This window comes from Lithobates pipiens, unplaced genomic scaffold (assembly GCF_037356315.1).
Source record: "Lithobates pipiens isolate NorthernLeopardFrog02 unplaced genomic scaffold, aLitPip1_a1.2 Scaffold_28, whole genome shotgun sequence".
Taxonomy (NCBI): Eukaryota; Metazoa; Chordata; class Amphibia; order Anura; family Ranidae; genus Lithobates; species Lithobates pipiens.
Window position 1 is genome coordinate 145156904 of NW_027507789.1, and position 24406 is coordinate 145181309.

A 24406-nucleotide genomic window follows, 5' to 3' on the forward strand; every position below is an offset into this window, starting at 1 on the left:
CAGCAATGCAGAGGTGTGTTCCCAATCTACCTGTCTGCTGACCTCGGTCAACTGGTTGAATTGGGATCAATGGCTTACCGTCCCCTGATCTAAAGGAAAGGGGAGGCGGTACAAAAAGTAATAGCTGCAGGAGATGATGTGATGGAGGTGATTCAAGTACAGTCCTTAGGTTGAGTTGGAGGTAGGCTTCCCTGAATAAATGAGTTTTCAAAGATCACTTAAAGGTGGACAGGGTGGGAGCTGACTGGACATACTGCTGGGGTAGGGAGGTACAGAGGATGGGAGAGGTTCTGGAGAAGTCCTGAAGGCGAGCATGGGAGGAGGTTTTGGGAAGAGAGGGAAGAACGAGACAATATCTGCAGATGAGGTTGTTGATGTAGTTGGGGGACAGTGTTGTGGTTAGTATTTTGAATTTTAAAAGTTAGGCTAGTAGAAGCCAGTGAAGGAATTGTATAATGTTTTTCAGGTGCCCTTGTTTATTTTATTTATTTTGTTACAGGTTTGGCAATGATGTACAGCATTTCAAGGTCCTGCGAGACGGGGCAGGGAAATACTTCTTGTGGGTGGTAAAGTTTAACTCCCTCAATGAGCTAGTGGACTACCACCGGTCCACATCTGTGTCCCGGAACCAGCAGATCTTCTTACGTGACATCGAGCAGGTGCCACAGGTACACGGGGGAGACAGAGCCACAAGTTTAACACAGGTATATAGAGGGGGGGCATTAGGAGAAAGGTGTACATCTGTTTCTAAATAGCCTTGGAATTTAAGGTTTTAATGATGTAAAAATGTCAATGTTGGGTAGTGCAGTCTTTCACACTCAGCTTTTAACTGAACCATAATGTAATGGGTTTGGCTTTAAACCCCCTTATGTAAGATCTGTTTTGCTTGTACAGAATTTAAGCTAAACCAGTTTGATTCAGATGATTTAGAACATGTGTTTAAAAGAATATATATAATAACCTCTGAACTTTCCATCCCGACAGCAACCTACTTATGTGCAGGCGCTGTTTGACTTTGACCCCCAGGAAGATGGTGAGCTTGGATTCAGACGAGGAGACTTCATCCAGGTCGTGGACAACTCAGACCCCAACTGGTGGAAAGGGACATGTCACGGCCAAACTGGCATGTTTCCACGCAACTATGTGACACCAGTAAACCGCAACCTGTAACTAGAGCCGGCACAGGACCAGGAGCCAAGGAGGAGCACAGACAAGCTTACCTGGGTGGGATTGCTGGGGGACTAGGAGGAAAATGAATAGAATTTGGGTGAATGGACAATGGATAACTAAATAGAAGAACATGGACAGGCAACACACTGACCTAGAAGAAAGTAACCTTAGTATAATAATTCAGGGAAGCAGCTTCATGACATGACAGGGGTATAGCAGACTTGAATGGGGTGAATTTTTTTATGGGCTGACAGAAATGTGATTTAGGGGAGAGGAAGATACTGGCACTAAACCTATACCGTGATAAGACAGTCCCTGACATGCGTTGACTAACCCAGTTGTCTGTCTGTGCTGTAAACAGTTGCCTCTCAACATTTTATTGAAGCAAGAATGTCCCCTTGGCTCTGTGTGAGACTTAATTTGGGGTGGGTGGGTGGTTGAGGGATGTTCAAAGTCCGGCAAGTTCATGGGGTGGGGGGTGGGAAGTTACAGATGTTTGATTTAGAATGCCAAAAGTTACCTTTAAATTAAACAGAAACAAGAGACTTTTTTTTTTTTTTTTTTTTAAATTAACAAATTCCCTTTACTGCTGCTGTTCCTCCCTCGTTCTATGTTTCTTCACACCAATTCTTGTTTATTGTGCATGTGTGTTTTTGCAGCGCACTCAATACAACACGCACCTGTAAAATAAAGTGTACAAAAATCCAGCCATTTCTCTCTATGCAAATCTTGGCCTCTTGGTTTCTTTATAAGGAAGTCCTTCCTCCTGACCCAGGTTAACTCGGTGGGCTATAAGAAAAATGCAGCGGGATTGACGCTTTTGCTTATTGCGCTAACCTACATCACAACCCCCTTTTTCCATTCCATGTGATAAAAGGTTCATATGATCTGAGCAGACATTATTCAATCCAATTTTCTTTAAGTAATGTGGAATCAATAATAAATCAATGCTCCTTTTGAAGGGAAAGGCTTTGAATACAAAGCGTGTGATTGCCTACAATTTAAGCCTATGATTGATAAGGTTTGCTGCACTGATGGTAAACAAGTAACCTATAAAAGCAGAAGCACTAAAGATGTTCAACCAAGATATGTTTCATTCCATATGTTCCAAATCATTTTTTGTTTTGTTAATTGAAAAATCAGGCCTGTTCTGATCTTTTGGTCAGTTAAATGTAAAAGTCCAACAGATGACTCTGTTCACATACACACGATTCACATACAACTGCAGGAAAACCTAAATGTTTAAAGCTGAACATGTGCTAAGAATGTGTTCCAAGCTCCAGTAAAAGTGCAAGCTGAGGGTGTTCTTTTATCATGTTGAGCCTTACACTTTTATTACTTCAGCTGTAAAATGTTGCAATAGATATTAACCCTCTGAGAGGGCCTACAGGCAAAATGGATGTGATAAATGAAGATTACTCACGCTATGTCTGATCCTTGTGTAATGATAATATAATTGATCAGGATAGCAACAGTTAAAGGCTTCCTCTTGCTGAAGTACTAATGCATTGACCTAAGTATAGCAATCCCTACAGTACAACAGCAACTGCTTTCTGTCCCTCTCTCTTGACCCTTTTTTTTCGGTCTTGGTCCATTATTGTCTCTCTGCTTCAGACTTATGTGAACCAGGTTAGGAACGCACTGGGACCATTTGATTGTGTATTTGGGGATTTGTGTATATCCTGCATCCTTGCAGATGAATAGTGTGTGTGTGTATATATATAAATATCTATAAAAAAAAAATCAAAGCAGTGTTTAAATAATTAAGAACAGCTCCTGTATTTAATCCTCAATGCATCATATGGTAGATAGTTGTTAACTGTTAATAATAATAAAAGTTATGTGTATTCTTCATCTGCCTGTTAGTGACCTCATTTTATTTTTAGGTTAAGATGGTTAGCTGTATTAGAGATAAAATATATATATATATATATATATATATTCAATTACATTTATTCATTACTGGCAAACTTGGTGCTCACCCATAGGACTATTATTCTGGCTGATAGAACAGCTTTTTATTAACCACTTAAGGACGAGCCTCTTTTTGAGATTTGATGTTTACAAGTTAAAAACGTTTTTTTTTGCTAGAAAATTACTTAAAGCTCCCAAACATTATACATTTTTTTCCTAACACCCTAGAGAGTAAAATGGCGGTCATTGCAATACTTTCTGTCACGCCGTATTTGAGCAGCGGTCTTACGAGCGCACTTATGTAAATTAAAAAAATAAGACAACAGTAAAGTTAGCCCAATTTTTTTTTTATATTGTGAAAGATGATGTTACGCTGAGTACATTTATACCCAACATGTCACGCTTCAAAATTGCACCTGCTTGCGGAATGGCGACAAACTTTTACCCTAAAAATATCCATAGGCGACGTTTAAAAAATTCTACAGGTTGCATATTTTGATTTACAGAGGAGATCTAGGGCTAGAATTATTGCTCTCACTCACTTCTGCCCTGCAATGGTATGGAGACTGGTGGGGGCCATCTTCCTCTCACTCGTCTCTATACCCAGCAAGGAAGAGGATCCGATCGCCTCTGCCGATGCCGACAGCTCCGGTAAGCAGTGGAGGGTACCGTAGCGCGGCGGGAGGTGGGGGGCCTGCCGCCACCAATAAAAGTGAACTTGCGGTGAATCCACCACAGAGACCACCATTATCGGAAACTGGACGAAGAAGAGGATACTGGGGTTATGGCAGCTAGCTGCTGCCATAACAACAACAATGTTCCTCTTCAAATTTAGGACCTATATCGGCATGCGGTGGTCCGAAAGTGGTTAAAGCCCAATTGACTTCTCATGCCCTTTTATCGCTATGTAGATTCCCCCCTTCTCTGAATGTTATGATTTGTGACTGATTTTTACACGAAAATCTATTTTTCTTTTGGTCATTAATGGCAAACCTTGGCACCCCAGATGTTTTGGAACTACATTTTCCATAATGCTCAACTACACTGCAGAGTGCATGAGCATCATGGGAAATGTATTTCCCAAACATCCGGGGTGCCAAGGTTCGCCATCACTGCTCTAGGTGAAAAGGCTGTTTTCTCAATTTAGACTTGGTTCTCTATCCTGACAAAGCTACAATGCCTTGAAAAAGTATTCATACCCCTTAGAAATTTTCCACATTTTGTCATGTTACAACCAAAAACATAAATGTATTTTATTGGGATTTTATGTGGTAGACCAACACAAAGTGGCACATAATTGTGAAGTGGAAGGAAAATGATAAATGATTTAGAATTTTTACAAATATGTGAAAAGCGTGGCATGCATATGTATTCAGGCCCCCTGAGTCAATATTTTGTAGAACCAACTTTCGCTGCATTTACAGCTGCAAGTCTTTTTAGGGATGTCTTCTACCAGCTTTGCACATCTAAAGAATGACATTTTTGCCCATTCTTCTGTTCAAAATAACTCAAGCTCTGTCAGTTGGATTGGAGAGTGTCCGCGAACAGCAATTTTCATATCTTGCCACAGATTCTCAATTGGATTCAGGTCTGGACTTTGACGGGGCCATTCTAACACATGAATATGCTTTGATCTAGAGGTCGACCGATATGGGTTTTTCTCTGGCCGATGCCGATATTTAGAAATCATGGCGGCCGATAGCCGATATATGATGCCGATTTTTTTGGGCCGATATGTTAGGCCGATTTTATTTTATTTATTTATTTTTTTCCTTTTTTATTTATTTTTTATTTTTTTAATCCCCCTTGATCTAACACACCTTTCCCACTGGGGCATTTTTCAGGCGCTTTTGGGCTAAAAATAGCGCCTGTAAAGTGCCTGCAAAATGGCTCCCTGCAGTCTGCGTGAAAGACAGAGTGCTTTCACACTGAGGCAATGCTCTGGCAGGATCTTAAAAAAAAAAGTCCTGCAAGCAGCACGTTTGGAGTGGTGTATACCGCTCCGCCACCACTCCTGCCCATTGATATGAATGGGCACCACTGCCGAAGCGCATGCAATGCGATTTGGCAGCAGTGCTTCCTGGGTTATATGTGCCCCACTAGCAGCCAAATAGCACCGCTAAAATGATAGTAAAGAGCCGCTAAAACTTGCGTTTTACCATCAACGCTCCAGTGTGAAAGCAGCCTTCATAAGTGATACAGAAAATTTCTTACATTTAAACATTTATTAAACAAAACAAACCTTAAATCAGTTTACTTGTATGTATGATTTAGATTAAAAAAAAAAAAAAAACCTATGTATTAAATAAAAACAGGTAGTCAAAACTTTTGGACGAAAAAAAAAAATGGGCTAACTTTACTGTTTTTATTTTAATTTTAAATAGTGTATTTTTTTCCCCCAAAAAATGCATTTGAAAGACCTCTGTGCAAATGCCGTGTGACATAAAATATTGCAACAACCGCTATTTTATTCCCTAGGATCTCTGCTAAAAAAATATATAACATTTTTGGGGGGTCTAAGTGATTTTCTGGCAGAAAATACAGGATTTTTACTTGTAAGTAACAAGTGTCAGAAAAGATTTAGTCTTTAAATGGTTAAACTGAGAACTTCTACACACAGAGATGACTTCATTCATTCAGTGTAAACATTGTATCATTTAGTTCTTTTCTTGGCAGTCTGCCCAGAGAGGAGGAAAGTGTTGCTATGACGACTCAGGCAACTCACACTGACTTCTTACAGAAGTCATTTCAAAGTCCATCGGCAAAATCGGCTGATGCCGATTATTTAAAAAACGGCAAATATCGGCCGATATATCGGCCGGCCGATATATCGGTCGACCTCTACTTTGATCTAAACCATTCCATTGTAGTTCTGGCTGTATGTTTAGGGTCATTATCCTGCTGGAAAGTGAACCTCTCTCCCAGTCAGACTCTAACAAGTTTTCTTCTAAGAAATGTAAAGCGTGAATGGGACTTTGTATGAGGCAAGTGGCTGCTAAAAAAGGCAATACGTACATAGCGACGCAATGAGTTTATTATCATAAAGGGGGTATGGAATCGCACTCAGTATGAAGTACATTGAAAGCCACCATATATGTGATTGTTTGAAGTACATGTGATTGTAACCTTAAAAACAAAATAGCAGCACATTCAAGTTGCCAATGTATGGAGTATATACTCTGTGTAAGAGGATAACAAGTTTGCATCCTGTCAATGCTCAGCGTGTTTTGTGTGAGAACACTTCATCAGGAGCGGATGCACCGTTAGTATGGGACTGAAAAACAGGAGTATGTATTGCTGCAATTGAAAGGAATAACTAGGGTAAGCCTTCTTTCCTGGGAGCTGAGAAAGCTACACCATGCAAGGGGCGAACGCCCAAACACAAGATCCCCAGGAAATGAGATTCTCTGTATAGTCTAAGTGATAACACAGGGTGGGGCTTCAAGTGAGTTTTGTATAAATGTATCAAGCAATAGATTGTGCAGGGAGTGTAGCATGTCCCATGGTGTAGATAAAGGTATTGGCAGTAGAGTGTGCTTATAGGCATCCAGCCCACCCGCTGGTAACCTCCAGCATCACGCTAGGCATGATGGAGAAGGAGAGGCGTCCCCCTCCAGGCGGCAACGCGTGACGCTGGAGGTTACCTGCGGGTGGGACGGACGCCTATAAGCAAGCTATGCCTTTATCTGCACCATGGGACATGTTACACTCCCTGTGCAATCCATCTCCTGATACATTTATTCATGAGACTCCCTTGGAGCCCCACCCTTTGTAATCGCACTATACGGAGAATCTAATTTCCTGGGGATCTTGTGCTTGAGCGCCCCATGAGCGGTGTAGCTTCCTCAGCTCCCAGGAAAGACGACTTACCCTAGCGGTTCCCTTCAATTGCAGCATTACATACTCCTGTTTTCCAGTCCCATACCAATGGATGCATCTTCTCCTGATGAAGTGTTTTCACACAAAACGCGTCGATAATTGACAGGATGCAAACTTGTTTTAGTTTATCGTCATCGCATCTAATTACAATACTTGTTATCCTCTTACACGGAATATAAACGCCATACATTGGCAACTGGAATATGCTGCTATTTAGTTTTTAAGGTTACAATGGCAATTACATGAACTGTTTGGAATATGTATTTTTATATTTTATTGTATTTGTCTATGAACTGTACATCAATCACATATATGGTGGCTTTCAATGTACTTCATACTGAGTGTGATTGCATACCCTCTTTATGATGATAAACTCATTGGGTCACTATGTAGGTATTACCTTTTTTTTTAGCTGCCATTTGCCTCATACAAAGTCCCAATTCCCTGTTTACATTTCATTGAATCAGGGATGGAGGCCCATATTACCATATGTATGCCTCAAAGTCACAATTTTAATCCCTCCCCTTAAAGTGGTTGTAAACCCTCCCCCACAACTTTGTCCTATGTAAATCAGCATAAAAAACCCTAATGAACACTGCTTGTAGATATCTCCTTACTTGCTTAGTATTGTTGTAATCCTTTGTTGTTCTGTAGAGTGAAGTCACTGAGCATGTCCAGATCTCCCCTGAATTAAAGCACACTCTCTGTCTTATCCTATCTGTTATCAGGACTTCCTGCGGCACAACACTGAACTCTGCTAATCACTCAGAGCTTCCTCCTACACACCATGTGACCTCACATACAGTCTAAACTTGTTTCCCTTTGTCAGACTTATCAGCTTCAGCTGATAAGACTGCAGTAATGGCCATTAGACATCGGCACAAGTAAATACTATGAAATAAACAAGTAAGCTACGAACAGGGAAGAAGGGTTGCCATAGAAATGTTGGATTGAGAAGGAGGCTTGGTTAACAGTACAGGAAGTGCTCAGTGTAAGGGCGGAAATACACTCCACTGTGGACTCGGAAAACAATACTTAAGATGGCGCTGCCTAACCCCTGGAAACAAATTTTTAAAGTTTCTTTAAACAGTAAGTAATATGCGATTTGGGCTGGATTTCAGTGGCTATAGTCTGATAATGACTTATTATAATGGACTAAATGAAAAGAAGCATCAGAGTGGGAGAGTTTACTTCCTCTTTAAGGCTTTCTTCTAAGATTGCCCTGTATATGGTTCCATCCATCTTCCCATGAACTCTGACCAGCTTCCCTGTCCCGGCTGAAGCAAAGCATCCCCACAACATGATGCTGCCACCACCCTGTTTCATGGTGGGGATGGTGTGTTCAGGGTGATGTGCAATGCTAGTTTTCTGCCACACATAGCATTTTGCTTTTAGGTCAAAATGTTCAATTTTGGTCTCATCTGATCAGAGCACCTTATTCCGTTTGCTGTGTCCCCCAAATTGCTTCTCGCAAACTGAACTTATGGCCTTATTTCAACAATGGCTTTCTTCTTGCCACTCTTCCACAAAGGCCAGATTTATGGAGAGCACGACTTATAGTTGTCCTGTGGACAGATTCTCCCACCTAAACTGTGGATCTCTGAAGCTCCTCCAGAGTTACCATGGGCCTCTTGGCTGCTTCTCTGATTAATGCTCTCCTTGCCCAGCAGGTCAGTTTAGGTGGGCGGCCATACCTTGGTAGGTTTGCAGTTGTGCCATTCTCTTTCTATTTTCAGATGATGGATTGAACAGTGCTCAGTGAGATGTTCAGCGCTTGGGATATTTTTTTATAACCTAACCCTGCGATGCGTATTAGCCCATTTATGCTTTTACTTTGCAGGGTTTGCTGGAAACAAAAGAGGGTTTACTTCCTCTTTAAACTTCTCCATTACTTTATCCCTGCCCTTTCTGATGTGGTCCTTGGCCTTAATGATGCTGTTTGTTCACTAAGGCTCTCTAAAAAAAAAACCTTTTGAGGGCTTCTAAGAACAGCTAAATTTATACTGAGATTAACCACTTTCCGACCAGCGCACGACGATGTACGTCGACAGAATGGCACAGGCAGGCATATTAGCGTACATGTACGTCCAATATTCGTTGCCGCCGTGCCATCGGGAGCGCGCCGCCGGCGGCGCGCTCCCGCGCTGGTCGGGACCCCCGTGAGTCCGGTCGCGGGACCCGCGGACTCGATCGCCACGGGCATCCCCGCGATCGTCTCACGGAGCGGCCGAATGGAGGAAATGCTGTATAAACAACATTTTCCCATTCTGCCTAGCAACTAGTGACGCTGATCTCTGCTCCATGTGATTGGAGCAGAGATCAGTGTACACTAAATGAAAGCCCAACCCCCCCACATTTAGTAACACACCCCTAGGAACACTTAACCCCTACACTGCCACCCACAGGTTAACCCTTTCACTGCCAGTGTCATTTACACAGGAATCGCTGCATTTATATAGCAGTGATTACTGTATAAATGACAATGGTCCCAAAAATGTGTCAAAAATGTCCGATGGGTCCCCGACAATGTCACAGTCACAATAAAAATCGCAGATCGCCGCCATTACTAGTAAAAAAAAAAAATAATAAAAAATTATTAATAAAAATGCTATAAAACTATCCCTATTTTGTAAACGCTATAAATTGCGCAAACCAATCAATAATCGCTTATTGCGATTTTTTTTACCAAAAATATGTAGAAGAATACGTATCGGCCTAAATTGAGGGAAAAAAATGTTTTTTTATATATTTTTGGGGGATATTTATTATAACAAAAAGTTAAAAATAATGCGTTTTTTTCAAAATTGTCGCTCTATTTTTGTTTATAGCGCAAAAAATAAAAACCGCAGGGGTGATCAAATACCACCAAAAGAAAGCTCTATTTGTGGGGAAAAAAAGGACGTCAATTTTGTTTGGGAGCCACGTCGCACGACCGCGCAATTGTCAGTTAAAGCGACGCAGTGCCGAATCGCAAAAAGTGGTCTGGTCTTTGACCAGCAAATTGGTCCGGTCTGAAAGTGGTTAAATTGCACACAGGTGGACTCTATTTAATAATTAGGTGAATTCTGAAGGCAATTGGTTCCAAAAGATCTTAGGGGTATCAGAGTAAAGGGGGCTTGAATACAAATGCACACCACATTTTTCACATATTTATTCATAAAAAAAGAAAATGAAAACCATTTAGCATTTTCCTTCCACTTCACAATTAAGTGCCACTTTGTGTTGGTCTATCAAATAAAATCCCAATAAAATACATTTACATTTTAGGTTGTAACATGGCAAAATGTGGAAAATGTCAAGGGATATGAATACTTTTTCAAGGCACTGTAAGTAACAGCCACCACCCTCATTACAGTTGACCTCAGAGAAATCTCCATTGCTGGGGAAGAGAAGGGAGGTGTCTAACCTGTTCTGCTACTTCTTAGGAATGTGGTAATGTAGGGCACTGAAATTTTCAAATTCAAGTAGAGATCAAAATTGTGTGTTTGCTAAGAAAACTTTATACTGTTCTCCCAGAAATACGGGAACTTTTCTCTGAATGCACTATGGCTAAGGCTCGGTTCACACAGGGGCGACTTGTCCAGGCAACTTCGCCGCCTGACAAGTTGCGCTCCGTTCTGTACTATGGAACCGTTCTAATAGGAGCGACTCAAGTCGCTCCGACTTAGAAAAAAGGTTCCTGTACTACTTTTGCGGCGACTTCGGGCGACTTGCATTGACTTCTATACAGAAGTCGTTTTGCAAGTCGCCGCTGATCGTGTGCAGGTCGCGGCGCTGCAAGTCGTGCCGCCCACTGTGTGAACCGAGCCTAAACGTATAAAAAAAAGGAAAGCTTCAGACTGATTGTGACCAGTGTGTTTTTATGAAAGACATGGGAATTCAGAAACTGGTTTGACTTCTGTGCACAGGAGTTCAAATGATAAGCTAGCCCACATAAAACCCTCCTCTACCCACAATACCTCATTTTTTTTATCATATATCTCAGAACAGTTAATTCTTATAACAATGAGTTATGCTCTGCCTCCAGGTGATGAACACTGATAAATAACAAAGCTGTAGTCTAGCCCCACATAACTTTCCCACTCCAAGCATGCCTTCAGTTTTTTGCTAGTGCCCTTAGACTATGGAAGTGTTTCTCCTCCTTGTGAGAGAATATTTGCCCTATGACTGGTATTTACCATGATCTTCTAGTAATTATTTTTTGGTTGCCAGCTGCAGAGTCCTAGGACTTGCTCTGGCAGCATTATCCAGGTTGGTCTATGTAACATGAGCAGCTATACCCAGATCCCATTATGAAGAATAGGGATGGCCTGTAAGTTATTAACTGGCACTGGACCCTGCAGATACTGCTCACATTGGCAGGCAGTTTGCATTGTGTTTTAGAGTGCTCTACAGGTCCAGGGCAATGGTTCACTGTAGTGGAGCCCAGAGACTGATGACCCCTGTGTGAGTAAGCCTGGTGTGGGTGAAGTAAAAATTGAGCAAGATTTGACCTTTGCATCTCTAGACTTCACACTGAAAGTGCCCCTGTGTATGGAGCTTCAGTGTGCTGTATTGCCACCCTGCTGGGCTTGGTAAGTGAGAACTGTGCTTTGAAGAGGCTGGCTGGTGCTCTTCTGCAGTAGTGGGAGACAAGTGGCTAATCAATGGTGACCAACTTCCTGGTTCTGGCATGTCTGGATCTGCAGGCACCACTTTGGATGCCTTTTCTATGCAGGTTACCTTCAGCTGCTCAACTGCACTACCCTACTGGGCTCTACAAGCCATTTGGGTGTTGTAAACACAAGGCTTTCCTCTCCATAGCATGGATCAAGCTCATGAGTATGCTACTAAGGGAAAGTAGAATTGTAAGCTTATTATACTTCAGACACAAGGAGGTGGGGTCTTAGGTCTTCCATTAGATTTTTCTTGGGACTTTTCCTATGTGCCATTTGGGCTTTGCATGAGTTCCATGGCATTTCTCCAGTCTTAAAAATAAGTGATTATCACAGATGTGCATAGCAACCAGAAGCGACAGTTCCTAAGGTCTCTGGTTTAGGGTCTTGGAAAGTGGCAAGAGTGTCTCTATATCCTCATATGCAGGTGGCTTTTTATGAAGACTGTGCTCAGCCTGAAAAAATCTTTGTTTCCCTAAAACAGTTTGCATAGCAGTACCATGTGAGGGAGGATTTCTATAAGAAGTGGTCAGCCACTGTGTCGGATTCTGCTATATCTTACCTAAACAAGACCCTAGCAGGGCCTAAGGACAAGGTCACAGTTTTTAAAGTAGAACTGAAAGCTATTTTTATCTTAATTGTATAGTGCAGGACTTGAAGTCACAGACTACAGATTATTTCCCGCTGCCTTCAGCTGACTGAACACTGACAACAGCTGTGCTGGAAAGGCCCCCAGTGCACCCTCGTATAACCCACCCAATGGGACTCCCATGGAACTTTTTGCTAATGTCCTTAAAAGATGGACCTCCTCCTCCTATGGACAAGTTTCTAAACAGTTTTTTTGGGGGGGGTTTTTTGTCACTACTTCTACTATCACTTCTGTCAAGATCCTGCTGCTTATTGCCTTAGGACTCACTAGCAGTTTCTTGATCTGTTTCCTTCGATTACACATCTTGACCACTGGATTCTGCATTAGGCACTCACCTTGACACATGGAGCAACAACTGTAGTTAGCCACTGGGTGCTATACAGATCCAGGTCCATGGTCCTTTCCGATGGCACTCAGCTCAGGCCCTGAAGACCTCTTAATGATTATGCCCACTGTGGTGGGTGAGGTTTTGTTCCCTCTGGGAGCCTGGACTGTGGATAAAACAAGACAGGGTTGCCCTGTATTTATTTTCTATTTTTACAGTAAGGGTGTTATTTAGTGCAGCTGATCTCAACTAGGGTTCTGTGGATGGTGGCTGCATAATTTCAGAGGCAACGCCATTTGGCAGAACCAATGGCATGGCACCAAAGATTTTTTTAGTTGACGGTACGGGTGGCATTCTTCAAACTGACTACATATGTAAAAGGTATATATCTCACTGATCCCCCAAATAATTTGTTTTACCTGGGGTTCCCCAAAGCCTGAAATGTATTTGGGGTTAGAAGATTGAGAAAGGCGTACTTTCTGTGTTATCCCCTCTGTAAAAGTATCTATTACATTTGCTTTTACAATTTGGCAAATTTCCCACTCAATGTTGATGCTTGGGTGGTGATGCAGTTGCAATACACTTTCCAGTTGACACACTTACACCTTGCATTTCTGCTGAGAACACAAAGCACATCGGCAAATCTCTCAACTGCTTACCTTCCAGACACACAGCAACAGGCTAGGGCCTGGTTTATAGTGGCTCCTCTTTCAGTCTGCATCCCTTTAGTGAGTACCCCACAGGCAATCCCCGCACTTAGCAATGGCAGAGGAAAGAAAGGCCTAATCACACTTGTGCCATGGATGGCACAGAGGAAATCCCCTGCACTGAGGCAAGATCATATATTGAGAGCTCTCTTTCTCTAATTCTATCTCCCTCTCAGGCCCACAGCAGGCGACCTATCAGAGTAGGGTAGATTTTATTAGACCTTTGATTTCTTTGAAAAACTGACAGTTTTGTGGGAAAAATACTTCTAACCCACAGAAAAAAAATACTTAAACCTACTACTACCATGACTACCACCTCTTACCACTAAGAGTCTCTTTTGTTCCACCCAGGCATCCTGCTCTAAGTCAAAAGTGCCCATCCCTTTGCCAAACGCCTTGAATCCCAAGACCCTCCAAGCCTACCCAGAAGCCCTCTTCACAAGGAAAGAACCTCTGAATCTATCCCTATGACATTTTCAGGCATGAGTTGTAGTTTCAGTACATTGCATCACTCAGAGGGAAGCACATTTTTTAACATCTGTAGACATCCAAGATGCCTATCTTCACATTCCCATCTTTCATGCACACCAACACTTTCTATGCTTTGCTAGTTGATACAATCAACCTTAGGAAGTCTGTACTCCAGCATTCCCATCATCTGGTGGCTGATCTAGGATGCATTTTTCACAACTGGATTCTGCATGAGGATTTTTTTTTTGTTTCATGGTTGTCTCCTTTGAGGCTATTCCCCTTTTGCTCAGTCTCAATCGAGACCCTTGCAGGACAGCATTCAGACCATGTTAGACAAACATATCTTCTCTCTGGATCTAGATGTGCTGGGGTCTACAATTCCCTGACTGCCCTGTAAACCTGGTCCTTGCAGCAGTTGATATTCCCCATTAACATTCTGGAACTAAAGACCATAAGACTGAGTCTCCAATACCAGCCCCCTCTTTCTACATGGTCACCCAGTCAGGGTGCAGTCAGACAATACCATGACTGGCCTACTTAAACTACCAAGGGGTACCAGAAGTCAGGCAGCCCTGAAGAAAGCAAGCCTGATTTTCTCCTGGGCGGGCAAACGTATGTCAACTCTAGCTACCATCTACATACCGGGAGTGAAAAATTGTTAAGCAGACTTCTTTGAGTTGCCGATGCCTGGATTTGAAAATAGAACCCCCCCAATACCAGATATGGGTATCATGGCCTCCAAGATGTAAAAAAAAAACTAGACAAGTTTGTGGTGAGGTCTAGGAATCCCCTGGTGCCTGTGGTGGATGCCCTGCTAATTACTTGTTCCACATTACTGCTGTTTGCTTTGGCTTTAGTGAGCATTTTTCATCAACTACTCTGCAAGATAAGTGAAGAACAGATTCCAGTGATCCTCATCATCCCATATTTGCCTAGGAGAACTTGGTGCACAGACATGCACTAACTCCTGGCAGCCAACCCTTGGCCTCGTCAAGCAGGCAAGACCTTCTGTTACAAGGCCTTATGTTCTATCCTGCTTCTCAGTCGCTGGTTTTAAAAGTATGGCTGTTGAAACCCAAGTTCTAGCAGATAGGGGCATCTCTTACTGTCATTCCCACCTTACTCAAGGCTAGAAAAACTACCCTTCACACCTGGAAGGTATACTTTGGTGCAAAACCAGGCATCTCAACCTTGGAAATATCCATCACATCCCAATCGATTAGTATTCCAAAGGGACAGGTTTGTGCCTTATCTGTTCGATTCTGGAAACCCTTTGCATCTAAACCTTTTGTCAAGACCTTTGTAAAGGGAGTTGCTCATGTCAGTCCTGCACCTCAACCTGCTGTGTCTCCAAGGGATCTGAATCTGGTATTATCAGTTCTTCAAGGACCTCCATTTGAACCGATTTGGTATATCCCATGGGGGACCTCACGAGTAAGGTGGCCATTACCTCCGTCAGGCGTCTCTGAGTTTGCAGCTCTATTTTGTAAAGAACTTGGTCTTAGATACATACAAGATAGCCCAGAGACAGACCCTGCTTCTTCCCCAAGGTGGACTTTTCCATTCACCTCAATAAGGTTATTATCCTCCATTCCCTATGCCTTGTCAAAGAATGCTAATGACAATTTACTTCACTTCCTAGATATGTTCAGAGCAGTTAGGGTCTACCTAGCTGCAGTATTATATTTCAGAATATGAGACCCTCTTTGTGCTTCGTGAAGGTCCCAAGAAGAGACATCCTCTTCCACTATTGCTAGGTGACTCAGGCAGCTCATTCCCAAGGCATATGCCCTCAAGGAAATGGTTCCTCCCCTCCCTATCTGGTGCATTCCACCAGATCTATTGGTGTTTATTTGGCTTTTAAGCATCAAGCATCTGTTTCACAGGTTTCCAAGGTTGCCACCTGGTCCTCTGTTCATACCGGATAAATCTCCAGGCCTCTGCTGATGCAAGCTTTAACCACAAGAAGCTTTGAGCTGTAATCTGAATGTTCAGAGTTTGCTTAACTTTTTCTGTGTGTGGGCCTGTTTTCTATGTTGTAGCCCATGCCTCATTTTATTGCTTGGGGACATCCCATGGTCTGTTACTACAGGAAATATCTCAATTGTACAATACAGGACACAGGTTGAGTATTCATAGACCCTGGGGTATTTTCAGGGTGATTAGGCACTGGCAAAGCTTTTGGGGAGGCCCCCCCCCCCCCGTGTGCCTCTCGTGACTCCTTTCAGTTTACTTTACATGCAGATTCTTCAATTAACTCTTCTTTGTCTTTTAATACCTTAGTAGAAGCAGTGCATCCAGATCAGTGCAACCTTAGAGAAATCTTGGGAGCCAGTCACACATTTTCAAACAGCGCTTAAACTCAACCATACATCGCATAGTCTTAGGTGGGTGACCAGGTGTTACATCAAACCATTGGTTGCACACTTTACTGCAATTTTCACCTAAGAGCCCTTACAAAATACTCAGGTGATTCATCTCTTATCCTTGCTTCACAAGGACAGCCTACACCTGGGTTCCTGCATACTTCTTCTGGACACGCTTACCCTATATTCCGCTTCCTACCCCGTGATTACTCCAAAGGTGATCAGCCGTAGCTATGGGGAAACCAGACAAGAGGGAGCCACAGTAAACACTTGGGCAAACATTTGCTCTGCCAAAGCACTGCACACCACTCAAAGTAACAATGCTTCCCTTGCACTGGAGCAGGACCCAATTTTAGCACCAGTCCTTAGACTCTAGTTCTATTTCAGGCATGTAACAAGTGGTCTACCTGACAAAGGCAGATTTTTCTTCAACAATGTCACAATTTCTCAGACAGCTAACCACTTTATTACAGCCATCTTTATCCAGGACTCCAAAACGCCAATCCCCTTCTACGGCTCCTTTGTCTCAGTTGGATTATTGCCTAGAAGAGGTAGACATAAAAGTAAATAGAAGAGGACAATGTTGCAGAGCTAGAGGGAGCTGTGGAAGATTCCCCCCCCCCCCCCCAGACCCCTACACACCTGAAGTTGCAGCTTCAAGCAGTATGTGCACTAATGCGACTATGCTCACTTCTGCTATGCGCAAAAGCCTTAACTTTGTCGCACTTGAAACTTCTCTGTCTTGCCATGCCTGTATGGGTATAGAGAGAGCTACTAAACCTAAAAAGCCATTTGCTTTTAATGGACAAATGGAATGTGCTGTTTATCACAATTGAGTCAATACAGAAATCATTGCTGAACTATACCCACTGGAAAGAGTTCACTAATAAGTGGTTTGTTCTAGTAGTTAATTCTGCAGTTTCAGTCTTAAACTTCTCACTGTCCCAATTGAAGATGTTTCTTCATTCAAAGATTCTTCACATAGGAAGTTTTGAGATGCTCTTAAAATCTTTCTTTACACTTGCAACTAGTTATCACTGCTATTTATGTGGGTCTAACTGCAGCTAACTAGACTAGGGCAATTATCCAACCCATCTGTATTCCAGAACCCTGCCTTAACTGAACAATTACATCAATTACCTCCTGTTCTGCGCTTTTGTGTGAATACCTTGGAAGAAGAAATGAAACGCATTTCTATAATGGCTCCAATCTCCATTCACATGCACAGAATCTTGTGGCTTCTCCCAAATCAACCAAGATATGCCTAAGGACAGTCAGATTAGCAGAATTTATTGAACCTTCTTTTGTCCCAGGGAGTAGTTGTGCCAGTACGCCTACAGGACAAGTTCAAACCTGTTCATGGTACCAAAGCCCAACGGGGGTATTTGTCCTATTGTGGATCTAAAATCCTTCAGCAAATACTGTCACATAGAAACTGCACTGTTTCTTATTGCCTCTTTAAGACAAGCGGGGAGTACCTGGCACTCAAAGAAATCCAAGATGCCAATCTGCACATTCCCATTTATTAACCTCATTAACAGTTTCTGCACTTTCAATTGGAAGACAGACATTTCCAGTTTTAAACACTGCTTTTTGGCTCATCCTCTGCTCCCAGAGTATTCACAAATGTGTCCTTTAAAGCAGTGGTCATCAACCCTGTCCTCATGGCCCACTAACAGGCCATTTATGTATTACCTTGGGGAGATGCAGACTAGAATACTGCAATCACTGAGCAGCAAATTATATCACCTGTGATGTATTTCAGTTATCTTGCAAACCTGACCTGTTAGTGGGCCCTGAGGACAGGGTTGATGCTTTAAAGAATGCAGGGTATCCAGTGCAAAGGTTATTTGGGCAACCTTTTCCAGAATAAGTCACCTCCCTTCCAGCTCTCAGCACTGGAAAATTCAGATGCTCCAGGCTTTCAGATGAGTTCTCAAAATCCAAAAAATCTACCCTCCAGCTTTCTCTACGCCTGGAATACTTGGGTCTGGTTCTGGACACAGCCCAAGCAAAAGTTATCCTTCCAGAGAAGAAAATTCTCTTAGAGCTTAAGAATTGAGGTTAAAGAGGCATCCCACAATTATTCTCCATAAGAATTTTAGGCCTCATAGTAGCATCGTCGAGGCCAGGGCAGGACTTAGGGTGGTGGGGGCCCCTGGGCTTGAGTCAGTTTTGGGCCCTACCGTATTTATCAGCGTATAACACGCACCAGCGTATAACACGCACCCCAAGTTTAGGAGGGAATTTTAAGGGAAAAAAACTTTTAGGAGGGAAGTTTAAGGAAAAAACTTACATTTAAATGCCCATCAATGCAGCCTTGCCCATCCATCTGCAGCCTTGTCCAGTGTCATTGCAGCCTTGTCAGTGTAGCCTTGTCATTTGCAGCCTTGCCCCAGTGAGGACCTCTCGGTTGCTCTCAGCAGCCCTCTGGTCCTCTCGGCAGCTCTCGGGTCCTCTCAGCGGCTCTTGGGTCCTCTCGCAGTCCTGAGCGGAGCCAAGAGTAGCCGAGTGTACTCAACTCGGCTCAGTCACGCCCAGTCCCTGTGTTATGTCCATTATAGGGCAGGACTGGGCATGACTGTGAGCCGAGTACACCCGGCTGTGTATCTCGGCAGCTCTCGGGTCCTCTCGGCGGTGTAATGACATATTCAGCGACTACTTAGATCTTGAATTTTAAAAGCAGCGGCAACCCTGCTCATCTCATGTTTGCTAATCTGACAGAAGTTCACTGCTTTTAAAATTCAACATCTAAGTAGTCGGACAGAGTTGTAAGTACTTTATTTCACTATATACTAACTTTAATGTTATAAATAAGTCTAAAATGCAAAACTCCGGTGGGTGTAACATCATGTCCGCTTTACCCCTTCTTAGTGTATCCTTACTGTGGGCGAGAGTGGGGTGTAGCAAGATGGCGGCGACGGAATGTCACTTCCGTAGCAAACTCCAATGGGTCACCTAATATTACAGCGGCTCTCCCGAGTGGAGCCAAGAATAGCCGAGTGTACTTGGCTTGGCTCACAGTCACGCCCAGTCCCTGTGTTATGTCCATCATAGGGTGAGACTGGGCGTGACTGTGAGCGGAGCGAGCCGAGTTCACTCGGCTATGTATCTCGGCGGGGCCCATGGGCTTGAGCCCAGTCAAACCCAATGGTAAGTCCTACCCTGGTCGAGGCTGTGCTATTTTCTCAACTAGCTTGGTATATATCCAGCCCAGCCTTTACAGTGGAGACCGCTTTCCTTATCATTGGAAAGTGATAACACATACTAGATTTTCAGTCTGGAGAGGTGTGTTCCAGTCTTTCACAGTCCAGGGAAGATGGAAGCCAACCCCCCCATCAACATCCTGGAGCTCAGAGCAATAACGTTGTCTCTGCAGCATCGGACTCCCTTCAAGGATACCCAATCAGGGTGCCGTAAACCAGTGGCATGGCTGTAGCCTGTATCAACTACTAAGGGAGCACCAGGAGTCATGCAGCTTTGAAGGAAGAAAGCCAGATCATCTCGTGAACAGAGATGAACTGTCCAGCGACCTCTGCTGTCCACATCCCCTCATCACCCAGACGTCTCCAAACTGAGGCCCTATCTGGCCCTATTCCTCCCACTAAAATTATACGTTATTCTGCCATATGACACCAACAGTGGGGCACCATTCCTCCCTATGATACTAAAAATGGGGCACTTTTCCTCCCCCTAATACCAAATGTGGCGATGTATACTCCCACTGTTGCTCCCGCTGGCCACAGTATGCCCCCCCTAGAGTCTGAAGTATAATAACTGGCCCTTTGTTTAGAATGTCTGGAGACCTCTGACCTAGACCAAGGAGATTGGTCCCTCCAAAATAGGGAAAAAAATAGGGAACCTAGATTTGGACATCCTGACATCAGGTTCAAAAAGTTAGGCCCGTTTGTGACCAAGGCCAAAAATCCTATAGCACTGGCATCTGATGCTCTAGTAATCCCATGGACTCTGTGCAGGTTAATAAATGCCTTTCCAATAGTGTGGATTCTTTCTTGACGGCTCCACAAGATAGAGGAAGAGGAGGTATTAGTGATTCTAATTGCACTAAACTGGCCCAGAAGAACCTGGTACAGAAATACTCCCACTCCTTGAAGATGACATCTGACCTCTTCCAAACAAAGCAAGCTTGCTGATCCACCTGCTTCTTGGTCACTGGCTTTATAGGCATGGCTGTTGAAGCCTGGGTCTTAAAGGACGGGTATATCTGATTATCATTCCCACATTACTCAAGACCAGAAAGGCTGCTTCAAGAAAAATGAAATGATATACCTGAAGATCCTTTTTCTCGTAGTGTGAATGTAGGCAGTTCAACCCCTGAGACTGTTTGTTACCTTGTATTCTAGCTTTTTGCAGTCGAGACTTGACCAAAACTTCTCAAAGTTACTTTTAAGGGATGGTTTTAACTATGTCAATCCTATTTCAAAAGTCTTTGGCTTGTCTTTTACCTGTAAAAACCTTTATTTAACGTGGTAGTAAACTCTGTTCTACCACTTTTATCTAAAAGAAAGCCTATAATAAGGCTTACCTGTAGGTACCGTGAATATCTATTAAACTTGAACTGTTTATATATTTATGTTTATTTAGATATATTTGATGTCGCTGGCGCATGCGCTCTGAAGGTCCAAAGTACAGTGTCGAACCTTCAGAGCCTGTGCCGTAAATGGTGGCTCCCGCGTGCATGCACGGGAGTGACACTATTGTGCCCCTTGCCACTCATGTAGCCGGAGGCTGTGAACTCGGAAGACTGGGGGAAGATGGAAGCCCTTTCAGCAATGACAACGGAGGGCTTGAGGGCTTAATTTTAAGGTAAGTCTCTCGTAATGTGCTAGTATGCTATGCATACTAGCACATTGTCTTGTAGGGTTTCAGACCCCCCATTACAGCACTCTATACTTCCTTTAGCCTTCTATCTTAAAGACATTGACCTAGCTTTCTTGTGCCCTGCTCTTAAGCATTTTAAGGAGATTTCTCTCCATTGTTTGGATGTTCTTTAGTCAGGGCTGTCAGAGTCTAGCTGAAAGCCACAGACTCTATAAGAAAAACAGACTCTTTCTCCTGCTGACAGGGGCTCAAAAAGGGCACCGAGCATCCGAGTCCCAACTATTGCCAGAGAATAAGGCAACCAATTTTAAGAGGTATGGTATCTCCAGTACCTTTACGTTCTCCCACCACCGAATTAGTGGGGGTTCCTGGGTGTTCTGCCATCAGGTGTCTGTTGCTCAACTTTGTAAGGCTTCTACCTGGTCTTCAGTTCATAGATTCTCCTAAGTTCTACCAGGTAGATGTGCAGGCCATAGTTAATGCAGTTTATGACTACAAGGTTGTTTCACCAGCACTCTGACTTGGGTTTGTTGATCCATTTCTGTTTTGTTGGGCCTGTTGGCACAGTTCGGTTTGCCTTATCGTTTCCCACCCATCTGATTTATTTGTTGGGGAACGCTTTGGGGTCTTTGAATATCCAGCCTGTGTTCTGTACTGTACAATTAAGATAAAGGGATTTTGACTTACCTGTGAATGTATCTTGGAGTACACAGGCCACGCCCTCCCTTCTGTTCCATTGCTTGCTAAAAAAAAACAGAGGTCTTAAGGAGTTGGGTAGAGTTATAGGGGTATACCCAGTGGGTGTCCCCAATCACCTGAAGGTAGCAGACTATAACTCAGGGTCTCTGAATATCCATCCTATGTCATATAATCTACTTGAAGATTTATAATTTACTGGTAAGTAACATTCCTTTTTTTGTTATCTTTAAAATCCTTTTCTTAGAGTACATTACAGGACACAGGTCCATACCTTCTGTTCTTATGATCCCCTCCATATTTCTTCATATTTTAGCAGTGAGATGCAAAATAAATAAATAAAAAAAAAATATATATATATATATATATATATATATATATATATATATATAACACACACAGTCTATTATACATCATCTTAAAAAATGTAAGGAAATAAAGCTGTCGTTTGGCTCTATAGACACATACAATCCAATTAGAGCGGCAAACAAATGTCCAAGAGTTCAAGGTAATTTATTGATAAAATTGATTCATAGCTGAACAGAGCCAATGCATTTCAGGGGCCATACACACAGCAAGTCCTTTGCTGCATTCATTAACATGGGCATAACCTGCCCTCCTGAAACTTTCCAAGCAGTAAGTCACAGTGCAGTGACTGTTGTGGTATCTGGTCAACTGAGTCCTTTAAACCACTTGCTTACTGGGAACTTATTCCCCCTTCCAGACCAAGGCCAATTTTCATCTTTCAGTGCTATCGCATTTTGAATGACAGTTGTGCAGTCATGCAACACTGTACTTTTTTTTTGCATTTTTTTTTAGACAGAGCTGCCTTTTGGTGGCATTTAATCACCACTGGGTTTTTTTATTTTTTGCTAAACGAAAAAAAACAGAAATTGAAAAAAAATATATATTTTTAATTTTTTTTAGTTATAAAATTGTGCAAATATGTACTTTTTCTCCACTGATGTGCGCTGATGAGGCTGCACATTGATCACGTGGTAAAGGGCAGATGTTATTGGCTCTTTTCTACGATCTGTAATCAGCTTTGTCCAAAGGGGGCGTGGTTTCCGGGAGGACGTCCATGGATGCCTTCCTGGAAAGAGAGAGCCACACTGTAGCCATCTTTTGGCTATGGCGCGGTTACAATTTCCTGATGAAGGGGGAGTGTGTTTGCCCCTCAAAACACTTTGGCTCTATTCTGCTCTAAATCAATGTTATCAATAAATTAAATATTACCACATCCCACCCAGCCTATAGCAAAATGACACCCGGGTGGTGGCTCTCTAGTTCTGACTGGACATCATATGATGTCCTTCAGAATGAGCCGCTCATGCACGCCAATCGGTAGTGCGATGTGTTGCTCCGACACACCCCATCTCCAGTCACGGTAAAGAGCCTATGACGTAGGCTATTTACCATGTAATTAGCTTTGTACCATCACAGCGTAACTAGGAAGTACCGGTTGTAGGCATTCTTCTATTCACGTTGACAGGGCGTGAGTAGAGGAGACCCAATAAGAGTTTCTCTTGATGGGGGATCTGCACTAAATCAGTGCGGTGATTATCAGTGCAGCCCCATCAGCGATGCCCACTTATGCAGTCCATTGCCGTCTGGCAGTGCCCATAAAGGCCGCATATAAGCGCAGGAGAAAACTTACTTATTTACAACATTTTATAACAAACAAAAAAATCTTTTTTTATTTTTTTTCAAAATTTACAGTCTTTTTTCATTTGTTAGCAGAAGATAGAAAAAAACAGTGGTGATTAACTTCTTCCTGACCGCCGGCTGTCAAATGACGGCCAGGCGGCGGACCTATTGTGGTGGGAGGGCGTCATATGACGTCCTCCCGTTTAAACAGGGAATGCGCGCGATCGTGCGCGCGCATCCCTGTTTCTTCGGTGGCGGCGTGTCACGGAGACACCGCTCGGGGGGTATGGCATTGGGTATGGCTGTTTACCTCACGATCAGAGATGGTCAGACCCCCACTGTGCACGGCGCATCGTCGGTGATGGCGTGTTCCCTGGGAACACTGCTCGTCTCGGACGCTGGTAAACAGCCATTGGCCGGCTGTTTACCCACGTGATCGGCTGTGATCGTTTCACAGCCGATCACTAAAATGTAAACAAACCGCGGTAACGAGATGTTACCGGGTTCTCCTCCTCACACACCGATCGTGTGTGAGGAGGAGATTGTGGTAACATCTCGTTACCGTTACAGTGTACACCAATCTCACTGATTGCCCCCCCCCAATAAAGAGGACCTGTCACCACCCCTCATAGTACATTTCACTCACAGTCCATCAGAGTACCTGTCATAGTCCATCAGAGTACTTGAGTACCTGTCACCAGGCCATCAGAGTACCCGAGTACCTGTCACAGCCCATGGAGTACCCGAGTACCTGTCACAGTCCATCAGAGTACCCGAGTACCTGTCATGGCCCATCAGAGTACCCGAGTACCTGTCACGGCCCATCAGAGTACCCAAAGTACCTGTCACAGCCCATCAGAGTACCCGAGTACCTGTCACGGCCCATCAGAGTACCCAAGTACCTGTCACGGCCCATCAGAGTACCCGAGTACCTGTCACAGCCCATCAGAGTACCCGAGTACCTGTCACCAGGCCATCAGAGTACCCGAGTACCTGTCACGGCCCATCAGAGTACCTGTCACGGTTCATCCGAGTACCCGAGTACCTGTCACGGCCTCATCAGAGTACCCGAGTACCTGTCACAG

At 43.4% G+C, this 24406-nt stretch overlaps 1 protein-coding gene across 6 annotated transcripts in view; it reads left to right on the top strand.

Moving 5' to 3' along the window:
- GRB2 (growth factor receptor bound protein 2) overlaps positions 1–3022 on the top strand; it is a 97576-nt gene extending 94554 nt beyond the window's left edge. For 4 of the 6 annotated variants that reach the window (XM_077459641.1, XM_077459645.1, XM_077459642.1 and 1 more), the window contains 2 exons: positions 500–704; positions 985–3022. In XM_077459641.1, the coding sequence (XP_077315767.1) occupies positions 500–704; positions 985–1170 (391 nt within the window). In that variant the 3' untranslated portion in view covers positions 1171–3022. The remainder of the gene's footprint in view (positions 1–499; positions 705–984) is intronic. The other 2 variants (XM_077459644.1, XM_077459646.1) reach the window with 1 other exon arrangement.
- Positions 3023–24406: the final 21384 nt, after the last annotated feature.